General features: G+C 41.0%; 1 protein-coding gene across 1 annotated transcript in view; it reads left to right on the top strand.

The window, feature by feature from the left end:
- Nucleotides 1–12,511, top strand: part of LOC141201499 (uncharacterized) — a 34,641-nt gene extending 22,130 nt beyond the window's left edge. The window contains exon 4 of the mRNA XM_073663507.1: nucleotides 9,820–12,511. Coding sequence (XP_073519608.1) covers nucleotides 9,820–11,484 — 1,665 coding nt within the window. The 3' untranslated portion in view covers nucleotides 11,485–12,511. The remainder of the gene's footprint in view (nucleotides 1–9,819) is intronic.
- Nucleotides 12,512–14,160: the final 1,649 nt, after the last annotated feature.

Here is a 14,160-nt window from a genome sequence, read left to right as displayed (position 1 = left end):
TGTGTTGCAGCCAATGGCACAGGGAACGGGTAGAGGGAAGAATGGATTCCATGAAATTTCAGCAAATTCTTGATGCAAACATAACATCATCTGCAAAAAAGCTGAAGGTGAAAAGAGGATGGCAAATGATGATGATACTAAACACACGTCAAAAGGCGCAAGCTGAAGGTTTTACAATGGCCCTCATAGTCCCCTGATTTGAACTTCATTGAAAATCTGTGGCTAGACCTCAAAATAGCAGAGGATGCAAGACGACCCAAGAATCTCACAGAACTGGAAGAATTCTCCAAAGAAGAATGAATGAAAATCCCTCAAAAAAAATTTTAAAGACTATTGTCTGGCTACAAAAAGCATTTACAAGCTGTGATACTTTCAAAAGGGGGCGCTACTAGCTACTAACCTTGCTGGGTGCCAAAACTTTTGCATTTGCTCATTTTCCCTTATTGAATTTTTTTTTAAATGTAAAAGATGAAAATATATATAATTTATTATTTATTGTTTTGCCTAAAATACAAAGGAAATGTCATCTGTAACTTTAGGCCGTTTAGAGATTATTTCATCTTCAACTTAACTGTTCACAATAACAGTAATTTTGACCATTGGTGCCCAAACTTTTACATGTCACTGTATTCTGTCACTATGTGTTTCCTACAGATGGACTCATGGAAAGAAATCCACCAGAGAGATGTCCCCGTCCTCTGTATCCCCAGGACTGTCCAGAGGAGAATCCCAACATCCCGGAGGATCATCAGGTAGACGGTGCTGAGCCCTGTACCGGATCTGTATATGGGGACATTTCTGATCGAGGTCATAGATGTCACAGATTTTGGTGGCTTCTTGTATTGCGCTGATTGTTACATCTGATATATCAGGAGGAAGATCCGACTAAGAATAAAGAGGAGGACGAGACAGAAGAAGAAGCGATGACGAGGGGGGATCAGCCGTGTGTGAGTGACGGGAAGGAGGAGATTCCTGTAGATGTTTCCACAGGTGTGTAATAATGACCGGCGTGTGATGATGATGATGATGACCGGCGTATGATGATGATGATGATTGGCATGTGACTATGATTAGCGGCGTGTGATGATGATGACTGGCGTATGACGATGATGATTGGCATGTGACTATGATTAGCGGCGTATGACGATGATGACCGGCGTGTGATGATGATGACTGGCGTATGACGATGATGATTGGCATGTGACTATGATTAGCGGCGTGTGATGATGATGACCGGCGTATGATGATGATGATGATTGGCATGTGACTATGATTAGCGGCGTGTGATGATGATGACTGGCGTATGACGATGATGATTGGCATGTGACTATGATTAGTGGCGTGTGATGATGATGACTGGCTTATGACGATGATGACTATGATTAGCGGCGTGTGATGATGATGACTGGCGTATGACGATGATGATTGTCATGTGACTATGATTAGCAGCGTATGACGATGATGACCGGCGTGTGATGATGATGACTGGCGTATGACGATGATGATTGGCATGTGACTATGATTAGTGGCGTGTGATGATGATTACCGGCGTGTGATGATGATGACTGGCGTATGATGATGATGATTGGCATGTGACTATGATTAGCGGCGTGTGATGATGATGACTGGCGTATGACGATGATGATTGGCATGTGACTATGATTAGTGACGTGTGATGATGATGACTGGCGTATGACGATGATGATTGGCATGTGACTATGATTAGTGGCGTGTGATGATGATTACCGGCGTGTGATGGTGATGACTGGCGTATGATGATGATGATTGGCATGTGACTATGATTAGCGGCGTGTGATGATGATGACTGGCGTATGACGATGATGATTGGCATGTGACTATGATTAGTGACGTGTGACGATGATGATGACCGGCGTATGACTATGATGATTGGCATGTGACTATGATTAGTGACGTGTGACGATGATGATTGGCGTATGACGATGATGATTGGCATGTGACTATGATTAGTGACGTGTGACGATGATGATGACCGGCGTATGACTATGATGATTGGCATGTGACTATGATTAGTGACGTGTGATGATGATGACTGGCGTATGACGATGATGATTGGCATGTGACTATGATTAGTGGCGTGTGATGATGATGACTGGCGTATGATGATGATGATTGGCATGTGACTATGATTAGTGGCGTGTGACGATGATGATGACTGGCGTATGACTATGATGATTGGCATGTGACTATGATTAGTGGCGTGTGATGATGATGACTGGCGTATCATGATGATGATTGGCATGTGACTATGATTAGTGACGTGTGACGATGATGATTGGCGTATGATGATGATGATTGGCATGTGACTATGATTAGTGGCGTGTGATGATGATGACTGGCGTATGATGATGATGATTGGCATGTGACTATGATTAGTGGCGTGTGATGATGATGACTGGCGTATGACGATGATGATTGGCATGTGAGTATGATTATCGGCGTGTGATGATGATGACTGGCGTATGACGATGATGATTGGCATGTGACTATGATTAGCGGCGTGTGATGATGATGACTGGCGTATGACGATGATGATTGGCATGTGACTATGATTAGCGGCGCCTGATAATGACCGGTGTGTGATATTGTATGAAGTCTCCGGTGCAGTGAAGCTTTATCCGCCGTCCACATCACAGCAGAAGCGTCCGGTGATGGCGCGGCTGCTCCTGTACAGAGTCCGGTTGCGCACCGATGAATAACTGGGCTGCATTCACACCCCTTCTTAATGATTTAAGAAGCACATTTTTAATTTTCCTAATTGTGTTTTTTAATATTACTTCCATCTTTTATTTTCATATTATTCTTACACAAGTCTCATGCTGCCATATAAATGACTGAGCTTGCGATTCGGACAGAACCCCGGGGGAAGATTCCGTATAATGAGGCGCTGTGGACGCCGTCTGGCCTATGATCCAGTGATGTCCATCTTTTTCAGCGTGCATAAAAGCGCAGTCGACCAGAGGCTAGACGGAGTCCGGTGTAACTCTGCTGCCTCATTATTCTGAATGGATCCCTCGGGGGTGTCATCTGAATCATGTATTTTGTAGATTTAGATGGAAACCCCGATGTACAGTGGGTACGGAAAGTATTCAGACCCCTTTACATTTTTCACTATTTGTTTTATTGCAGCTATTCGGTAAGTTCTAAAAAGTTATTTTTTTTTCTCATTAAAGTCCACTCTGCACCCCATCTTGACTGAAAAAAAATACTGAAGACATTTTTGAAAATCTATTAAAAAAGAAGAACTGAAATATCACATGGTCATAAGTATTCAGACCCTTTGCTTAGTATTGAGAAGAAGCCCCCTTTGGAGCTAGTACAGCCATGAGTCTTCTTGGGAATGATGCAACAAGTTTTTTACACCTGGATTTGGGGATCCTCTGCCATTCTTCCATGCAGATCTTCTCCAGTTCCATCAGGTTGGATTGTGAACGTTAGTGGACAGCCATTTTCAGGTCTCTCCAGAGATGCTCAATTGGGTTTAGGTCAGGGCTCTGGCTGGGCCAGTCAAGAATGGCCACAGAGTTGTTCTGAAGCCACTCCTCTGTCATTTTAGCTGTGTGCTTAGGGTTATTGTCTTGTTGGAAGGTGAACCTTCTTCCAAGTCTGAGGTCCAGAGCACTTTGGAAGAGGTTTTCATCCAGAATATCTCTGTACTTGGCTGCATTCATGTTTCCTTCAGTTGCAATCAGTCATCATGTCCCTGCAGCTGAAAAATACCCCCATAGCATGATGCTGCCTCCACCATGTTTCACTGTTGGGATTGTATTGGGCAGGTGATGAGCAGTGCCAGGTTTTCTCCACACATACCGCTTAGAATTATCACCAAAAAGTTCTATCTTCGTCTCATCAGACCAGAGAATCTTATTTCTCATAGTCTGTGAGTCCTTCATGTGTTTTGAGAAAACTCTATGCGGGCTTTCATATGTCTTGCACTGAGGAGAGGCTTCCATCTAGCCACTCTGCCATAAAGGCCCGACTGGTGGAGGGCTGCAGTGATCGTTGACTTTGTGGAACTTTCTCCCATCTCCCTACTGCATCTCTGGAGCTCAGCCACAGTGATCTTGGGGTTTTTCTTTACCTCTCCTACCAAGGCTCTTCTCCCACGATTGCTCAGTTTGGCTGGACGGCCAGGTCTAGGAAGACTTCTGGTGGTCCCAAACTTCTTCCATTTAAGGATTATGGAGACCACTGTGCTCTTAGGAACCTTGAGTAATGCAGAAATTCTTTTGTAACCTTGGCCAGATCTGTGCCTTGCCACAATTCTGTCTCTGAGCTCCTTAGGAAGTTCCTTTGAGCTCATGATTCTCATTTGGTCTGACATGCACTGTGAGCTGTAAGGTCTTATATAGACAGGTGTGTGTCTTTCCAAATCAAGTCCTATGAGTTTCATTAAACACAGCTGGACTCCAATGAAGGAGTAGAACCATCTCAAGGAGGATCACAAGGAAATGGACAGCATGTGACTAAAATATAAGTGCCTGAGCGAAGGGTCTGAATACTTATGACCATGTGATATTTCAGTTTTTCTTTTTTAATAAATTTGCAAAATTGTCTGCATTTCTGCTTTTTTTCAGTCAAGATGGGGTGCAGAGTGTACTTTAATGAGAAAAATAAATGAACTTTTTAGAATTTACCAAATGGCTGCAATGAAACAGAGTGAAAAATTTAAAGGGGTCTGAATACTTCCCGTACCCACTGTAAGTGTTCAGCGTACAGCACAGGATAAATATGATCCAAAATGTTCTGTACCCCAAAATGCCACCATTAAGAGCTTCTACTCAACCCACAAAAAACAAGTCCCCACTCAGGTTCATCATCTGTAAACAGTAATATAGGGGGTGTCCATATTACTGGTAGCACAAAGGTTCTGGAAAAGTGACTTGGCTCCCATTTAAAGAAATCCAGTGACATGTGCGCTCCCAAATCCAAATGCCCCCTCCTCCTGGGCCCCACCGTGGGCAGTTAGCATCCACATGTTTGGCATTACTGTAGCAGGGAGAGCCAATTTATTTCTCCAGAAAGCACTAGCTGGGAATCATGTACTGGGCGCTACAACGTAAGGGCACTACAATGTACCGGACACTACAATGTACTGGCCACTATAATGAAATATTTGCATTTTCACTTCGCAACATCCATTACTGCTCGTTTCTGGAAAGCGCCCATGGAGTCAAATTCATCACTACACCTGTATATAAATTTCCATAGGGGTGTAATTTCCAAACTGGTGTCACTTGAGGGGGGATTCTGCTCTTTTGCCACTTCGGGGCTCTGTATATGGAGTCTGCAAACTGTTCTACTAAAGTTTGTTCTCCAAGAGTCAAATAGCGCTCCTTCCCTCCCGAGTCTCGCCATGTGGCTAAGCAGTACTGTACAGACACATATGGGGTATTGCCCCGTTCAGCAGAAATTGTGTAACAAATTATGTGGTCATCTTTACCCATTTTCCCTTGTGAAAATGTAAAATCTGGGGCTAAAATAACATTATAGCGGTAAAAATGTAATTTTGTTTTTCTTCACCGTTCAATTGTATAACATTTTGTGAATCACAATTACCTTGTATTCATTGGGAAAGTGCGCGGTGGATGCTGGGTGTGACGCTCGGGGAAACCCCACCCACAGCCCGGCATCCACCGCGGGGATCGCATCACCGAGTCACGCCTCACTTGACGCGACATCAGGGGAAACAAGAGCCGGCTGCAGCCGGGGGTCGCGTGATGCCTATAAGTGGCCAGCGATAGCGCCGCTCACAGGTAATAAAGACAAAGCAAGATAATTAAAAAAAATCTTCTCTCAACGGGTTAATTACATTGGGGGCATTTTTAACCGCTTCGCGACGGCCCACTGTAGATAAATGTCGGCGCTTGCTGGGCTCTGTGCAGCGCCAACGTTTAAAAACGGTGGGTGGTCTCGCAGCGCTCAGGACCCCCAGGGTCCTGCAAGTGCTGCGATTCCGGTGCAGAGCGTTAGCTGTGACAGGGGACATCATCGGGACCTGATTGAATCAGGTCCCAATGATGTTAACCCTTTGCTATGTTCTATATGCCGCTTTCTATAGTGATCGCGGCATATAGAAGATAGACAGAGGAGAGGGAGTCGTCTTACTTACCTCTCCGACAGACCGCTGATACCTTCCAGGACCTGGCGTTGCTATGGCAGCTGGAGGTCACATGACCGCCTCCAGATCTGCCATATATGGTGTCCTGCCAGGCTCAGCCTGCAGCTGAAGCCTGGCAGGACACACTGACTGTGAAACAGTCAGCAAAGATCTCATGTAATATAATATATGTCTATTACATTGCATGACATCAGTGATCAGAAAAATAAAAATTAATGTCCCATACAGGGACTAAGTAAAAATGTAAAAAAAAAAAATGTTTTTAAACTGTTAAAAAAAAAATCACTAAATAAATAAAATATTACACCAATAAATCCGTATATTTATGCAAAACCAAAAAAGTACACATATTTGGTATCGCCGCGTCCAAAACAACCCGATCTATAAAACTGTCACACTAATTAACTCCTTCTGTGCACACCGTAATAAAAATAAATAAAAAACGGAGCAAAAAACTATGCTTTTTCATCATATTGCCAAACAAAAAGTGGAAAAAAATGCGATAAAAAAGCAAAATGGAAATAAAAATGGTACCGCTGAAAACGTCATCTTGTTCCGCAAAAAAAAATCCGCCAATACAGCTCCATCAGCCGAAAAATAAAAAAGTTATAGCGCTCAGAATAAAGCGATCCAAAAAAAATATTTTTTCTATAAAATTGTTTTATTGTGTAAAAAGGCAAAACAAAAAAAAAATACAGTAAGTGTAGTATCGCTGTAAACGTACTGACCCAAAGAATAACACTGCCTGATCACTTTTACCACACGCAGAACGGCATAAAAAAAACCCTCAAAAAACAATTCCTGAATTGTTGGTTTTTGTTAATTTTACCTCCCATAAAACGGAATAGAAAGCGATCAAAAAATGTCATGTACACAAAAATGGTACCAATAAAAATGTCAACTCGTCCTGCAAAAAACAAGCCGTCACATGACTCTGTCGGCCGAAATATGGAAAAACTATAGCTCTCAAAATATGGCGATGCAAAAACTAGATTTTGCAAAAAAAAAGCGTCTCTTAGTGTGTGACAGCTGTCAGTCATAAAAACCCGATATAAATCTGGTATCTCTGTAATCGCACCGACCCGAAGAATAAAGTAATCTAATCAGTTATATCACACGAGGAACGGCGTAAAAAATAAAAACAATTCTTCACCTGCTACTGATTTGTTTATTATGTCTCCCAAAGATCGCAGTAAGGCTCTGCTCACATTTATCCTGCGCTCTGCGCTGAGCGCTCACACCAGAGTTTCCGTGTAAATCTCTGAAATACGTGATTCAGACGGAATCCATGACGGAAGATTCCCTGTAATGAGTCAGATATAGGCCACTGTGGACGCCGTCTGGCCTGTGATCCCACGGTGTCATTTGTTTTAGGCGTGCATAAAAGTGCGGTTGGCCACAGTTTTGTGCACTTCAGAAAAAAAGGACACTGCTAAACAGAGGCCAGACGGAGTCCAGAGTAACTCTGCTGCCTCATTACAGTGAATGGATCCCGCAGGGGTTTCATCTGAATTACATCACTTGGAAATTTAGATGGAAACCCCGATGTAAGTGCTCAGCCTAGAGCGCCGGATAAATGTTACGTAAAATGTTCCCAATAAAAGCTTCAACTCAGTCCTCAAAAAAAGCTAGTCCCCACTCAGGTCCGTCATCTGTTAAAAATATTCCAAGTTACTGGTACCAGAAAGGCTCTGGAAAAGCGAAATGGCCCTTGCCCCCCAAAAGAAATTCAGAAAATTTTGTGCTCCCAAATCCAAATGCCTATTCTACAATAATTTGTTCTCCAATTGTCAAATAGCACTCCGTCCCCCCCAGATCTCGCCGTATGGCTGAGCGGTACGATACAGCCACATATGGGGTATTGCCACTTTTAGAAGAAATTGTGTGACACATTTCGGCACCATTTTTACCCATTGCCATGTGTGAAAATGTAAAATCTGAGGGTAAAACATTTTTTTTGTGGTAAAAACATAATTATGCTTTTTTCACTGCCTAATGGTATAAATTTAAAAATTAAAAAATACTCACTACTTCCCTAGATGAATTCCTTGAGAGGTGTAGTTTACAAAATGGGGTCACTTGTGGGGGTTTCTGCTGTTTCGGCATGTCAGCGACTCTTCAAATGTGACATGGTGTCTGCAACCTATCCCAGCCAACATAGCGCTCCTTTCTCTTCCGAACCCTGCCGTACACCAAAGCAGTGGTTTTCCCCCACATATGGGGTATCAGCGTACTCAGGAGAAATTGCACAACAAATTTCATAGTGTAATTTCTCCTGTTACCCTTATGATAATGCAAAATTAAGGGATGAAAAACGTTTTTGTGGGAAAAATGTGAAAATTTTATTTTTACAACTCACTATTATAAACTTCTGTGAAGCACCTGGGGGTGCAAGGTGCTCACCACACATCTAGATAAGTTCCCTAAGGGGTCTAGTTTCTAAAATGGTGTCACTTGTGGGGGGTTTCCACTGTTTAGGCACATTAGGGGCTCCCCAAATGCAACATGGCGTCCGCTAATTATTCAAACAAATTTTACATTCAAAAAGTCAAATGACGCTCCTTCCCTTCTGAACCCTGCCGAGCGCCCAAACAGTGGTTTTCCCTCACATATGGGGTATCAGCGCGCTCAAGAGAAATTGCACAAAAAATTTTGGGGTCCATTTTTCCTGTTACCCCTGTGAAAATAAAAAAAATTGGGTCTAAAGTAACATTTTTGTGAAAAAAGTTAAATGTTCATTTTTTTCTTCCACATTCCAAAAATTCCTGTGAAGCACCTGAAGGGTTAATAAAGTTCTTGAATGTGGTTTTGAGCACCTTGAGGGGTGCAGTTTTTAGAATGGTGTCACTTTTGGGCATTTTCTGTCATACAGACCCCTCAAAGTGACTTTAAATATGATGTGGTCCCTAATAAAATGTTTTTGTAAATTTTGTTGGAAAAATGAGAAATCACTGGTCAACTTTTAACCCTTATAGCTCCCTAACAAAAAAAAATTTGGTTCCAAAAGTGTGCTGATGTAAAGTAGACATGTGGGAAATGTTATTTATTAACTATTTTGTGTGACATATCGCTCTGATTTAAGGGCATGAAAATTCAAAGTTTGAAAATTGCAAAATTTTTGCCAAATTTCCAATTTTTTCACAAATAAACGCAAGTGATATCGAAGAAATTTTACCACTATCATGAAGTACAATATGTCACGAAAAAACAATCTCAGAATCAGGGGGATCCGTTGAAGCGTTCCAGAGTAATTACTTCATAAAGTGACAGTGGTCAGAGATGAAAAAATTGGCCCGGTCACGAAGGCAAAAACAGGCTCTGGTGCGAAGTGGTTAATAGTAGTGGACAACTTCTTTAATTACGTGGACACTTTTCTATACTAAGGCCAAGATACGAAGCTTGAGAGAGTGAAATGGCACTGGAGGTACATTAAGGGAACCTGTCATCAGTAATTACCACTTAAAGAACTATTTGCTGTCTAATCTCTGCCACCCCTGACTTGTGCCAATGTCACCAGTTTATAAGTGTCATTCACTTTACCCGTCATTGTGTTAATGTTATGGCATGTAGTTGTCCTCCTTATTACCTGTACTTTCACTGACGAGGGTCTTCATTGTGAGATCCAGAAAATACATTCAGAAATCTCTTTTGTGCTGAAGGAAAAACTCACATCTAATTTATCTTTCATCCTTATAGGAAATCCTTGTGAGAATAACGGTTCATCACTAAACTGTAAAAAGGAAGATATCAGGAAGCACTCTAATGGAGAAAACCTCATCACCCTTCCTGCACCTCCTGGACTTCACAGCGCTTCACTTTCTTATAATCCTCCTAATCATGAGGAATCATCTCCTGAGCAATCTCACATTATTACCAAAAGTCCAGGTGGCAAAGTGGATTCAAGATTTCAGTGTGACAAGCAATTTACAAAAAGCTCAGATTTTTTAACACACAGAAAAAACAAAGGAAAAAAGCCATACTCCTGTTCAGAATGTGGGAAATTCTTTACATATAAATCACAATTTGTTAGACATGAGAGAATTCACACAGGAGAAAAGCCGTATTCATGTTCAAAATGTGGAAAGTCCTTCACCGGTAAAGGAAGTCTTATTATACATCAGAGAATTCACACAGGAGAGAAGCCATATTCATGTTCAGAATGTGGGAAGTCCTTCACAAATAAAGGGAATCTTATTACACATCAGAGAAATCACACAGGAGAAAAACCATTTTCATGTTCACTATGTGGGAAGACCTTCACAGCTAAATGGCATCTTAGTAGACATCAGAGCATTCATACTGGAAAGTCGCCATATTCATGCTCAGAATGTGGGAAGTGTTTTAGTTATAAATCAGATCTTGTTAAACATCACAGAATTCACATGGGAGAAAAACCGTATTCATGTTCAGAATGTGGTAAATCTTTTATACATAAATCAATTCTTGCTGCACATAACAGAATTCATACAGGAGAAAAGCCGTATTCATGTTCAGAATGCGGGAAATCTTTTATTCGTAAATCAATTCTTGCTGCACATAACAGAATTCATACAGGAGAAAAGCCGTTTTCTTGTTCAGAATGTGGGAAATGTTTTAGATATAAATCGCATCTTGTTAAACATCAAAGAATTCACACAAGAGAAAAACTTTTTTCATGTTTAGCATGTGGAAGATGCTTTGCAAATAAATCAGAGCTTGTTATACATCAAAGAATTCACACAGCAGAGAAGCCGTATTCATGTTCATTCTGTGAGAAATGCTTTACAAAACAAAATTATCTTGTGCAGCATGAGAGAAGTCACACAGGAGAGAAGCCGTATTCATGTTCAGAATGTGGGAAATCTTTTATACATAAATCATACCTTGTAAAACATGAAAGAAGTCATACAGGAGAAAAGCCGTATTCATGTTCAGAATGCGGGAAATCTTTTATTCATAAATCAATTCTTGCTGCACATAACAGAATTCATACAGGAGAAAAGCCATTTTCTTGTTCAGAATGTGGGAAATGTTTTAGATATAAATCGCATCTTGTTAAACATCAAAGAATTCACACAAGAGAAAAACTTTTTTCATGTTTAGCATGTGGAAAATGCTTTGCAAATAAATCAGAGCTCGTTATACATCAAAGAATTCACACAGGAGAGAAGCCGTATTCATGTTCATTCTGTGGGAAATGCTTTACAAAACAAAATTATCTTGTGCAGCATGAGAGAAGTCACACAGGAGAGAAGCCGTATTCATGTTCAGAATGTGGGAAATCTTTTATACATAAATCATACCTTGTAAAACATGAGAGAAGACATACGGGAAAGAAAGTGTAATTATGTTCACTATGTTTTATAAAGTTTAATAAACATTGTTCAGCATAAATGAGTACACCCCCTTTGATGAGTAAGATTTTATTTAATAGCTCACTGAACACAAGATCAATTTTGCCAACACTAAGTTTCATAGAACATTTTTTTGTAATCAAAACATGAAAGTAATAATATAACTCTCATTACAAAATCTCAAAAGCTACTACATCTATTATTTTGTATGGCCTCCATAATTTTAAAGGACAGCACCAAGTTTTCTAGAATCACTGTCACCCTGTTCTTCAGAAATGTAACAGTGGCCTACCAAGGGAACAGAGTGATGGCAGCATCTTTTCTGTCACTATAGAGCAGAACATCTGTGAATTCACGATACCATCAATGAAATGTAGCTCCTCATGCAGCCCCACATAAGGACACGGCCACCACCAGGTCTCACTGTAGACACCATGCATTCTCATTGTATTCCTCACCTCTTCAATGTCATACAGTTTTGAAGCCATCAGTTCCAAAAAAAAACATTTATCTTGGTCTCATCACTCCAGAGTATAAAGTCCCAGATTGTAGGGCGGCTTTTTTGTGCATGGGATTTAGGAGAGGCTTTCTATGTGGACAACACCCATGTCTGCCATTCCTCTATAGAAAAAATTGTCTGCTTTCAGCTCATCTCTCAATGCTTGGATGAAAAATCACAGTTGGGAAGGAATGGACGGGACAAAGAAAGTTACTGATAATCCGGCACTTGTTTTCCAGTGTGAATATTTTTTTTTATTGAAACATCCAAATTAAAATCATAGAAACATTAAAAAACAGGACATCCTGGAATAGTAGCAAAAAATCTACGCGTTTTGAACCGGCAATTGTGTTCGGTCCTTATTAATGTCATAATAAATAACCAGTAACCGGCTTCTTATACACATCATAGTGTGTAATGCACAGCGGAGACCCCCAGCCCCAAATGGACATGTGCAAGTATGTCTACATTACCCCTATGGATGATCATATGTCCACAACAAAAAGCATCCGTGCAATAGAAGAATGAAGTGTCTGCATCTATAATGTGTATATTATGTATAATTACTATAAAAGAGGAAAAAACACAATTCAGTAAATGGATACAAGGTCTGAACGAAGCTTCATATCACTGGGGAATCTGGAGTCCAATTCCAGAATCCACAAGGCTTCTCTGGGGTGTACTTTTTATACCAATCTCCCCCCTTAGCTGGTCTGGTGACATATTCAATACCCACAACTGTAAAGTGATTAATCCCTATTGTGTTGTATGAGATGTTGTGATGCTGCAGATGTATTACGTGTTGTGGGGCCAAGAACGTCCCTAACGTGTCCCCCAATGCGGTGACGTAAGGGTCTGACCGTGCCCCCCACATATTGCAGCAGACAAGCTTCACATTGTATGGTGTCAATGACGTGTGGAGCTACAACTAATGAGATGTTGGATATTATAGGGTTTATTATGGTTAGTAGATGCAGACATTTTTGCTTTGTGCACAGACTTGCACAAACCACATTTATTTCTCCCACATTCAATGAAACCTTTGGTGTTTGTCCTCCACGTGTCAGTTGTCTTTCTTGTTGCTGGATCCTTGTCAGTGTATAACATAGGTAAATGTTTTCTGGTAATATTCACTATATTATAGGAATCTTCTCTGCAGCCAGTATTGAATGTATCTCTAGACTGATGGATGTTTCCTTCTTTGTGCGTTTTCGGTAATGTATGAAATATTGGACATTGTGGGCGATTTTCTTTAATCGTTCTGTTTGGCATTAAGTACAGCCGATACCAAACCCTCCTCCAAAAGACAATGTAAGGGGGTATTGTATGAATTAGTAGGATCTCCATCTAGAGTGCGGCATATATTAGTATCGTCATCCATGTACATAACCTCCGGCTCATACAACCCACTATCCAGAGCTGTGATCGAGCCCCCTTTATCTGCAGCTCTAATGACTTTATTAGGGCTGTGCTCAGGGCCGTATCTGGCATTCATGCTGCCCTAGGCACTTTAAGTGGTCACGCCCCCTACTGGTAACTCTTACTAGAAGTGCTCATACCCTTTAGGCCCCCTTCACACGTACCGGAGACACACACGTACACCATTATAATCTATAGGCTGCGCACATGTTCACACGGACCGGACATGTCCGTTTTTTGCCGGCAGCTCGGACGTCAGTACGTCCTGCACACAGATGACATAAAGTGTGACATCCGCACACACGTCTGTGTGACACGTGCCGGAAGAGAGCGCAGAATAGAAATGACAGATATTTAGGTGTTAGATGTGCAAAGATCGAGATAGATGATAGATATCCGTGAGATATATAATTACTGCCCTGTGTGTGGAGTTTACTGTACTTGTGTTTAGCTAATAAATGAAAAAAGAGATGTGGAGTCCTCCCTATTTTTGATAACCAGCAAAAACAAATAAATGACATCACAATGAAATAAAAAATGAAGAAAACTACAAACATTCATATAATCATATTAGTCTCATTATATAAAATATACACTGCTCAAAAAAATAAAGGGAACACTTAACAGAATATAACTCCAAGTGAATCAAACTTCTGTGAAATCAAACTGTCCACTTAGGAAGCAACACTGATTGACAATAAGTTTCACATGCTGTTGTGCAAATGGAATAGACAATAGATGGAAATTAT

This window comes from Phyllobates terribilis, unplaced genomic scaffold, assembly GCF_046119375.1.
Source record: "Phyllobates terribilis strain yellow unplaced genomic scaffold, ASM4611937v1 Scaffold_117__1_contigs__length_5270597, whole genome shotgun sequence".
Classification (NCBI taxonomy): Eukaryota; Metazoa; Chordata; class Amphibia; order Anura; family Dendrobatidae; genus Phyllobates; species Phyllobates terribilis.
This window is presented reverse-complemented; position numbering and strand designations above follow the sequence as displayed.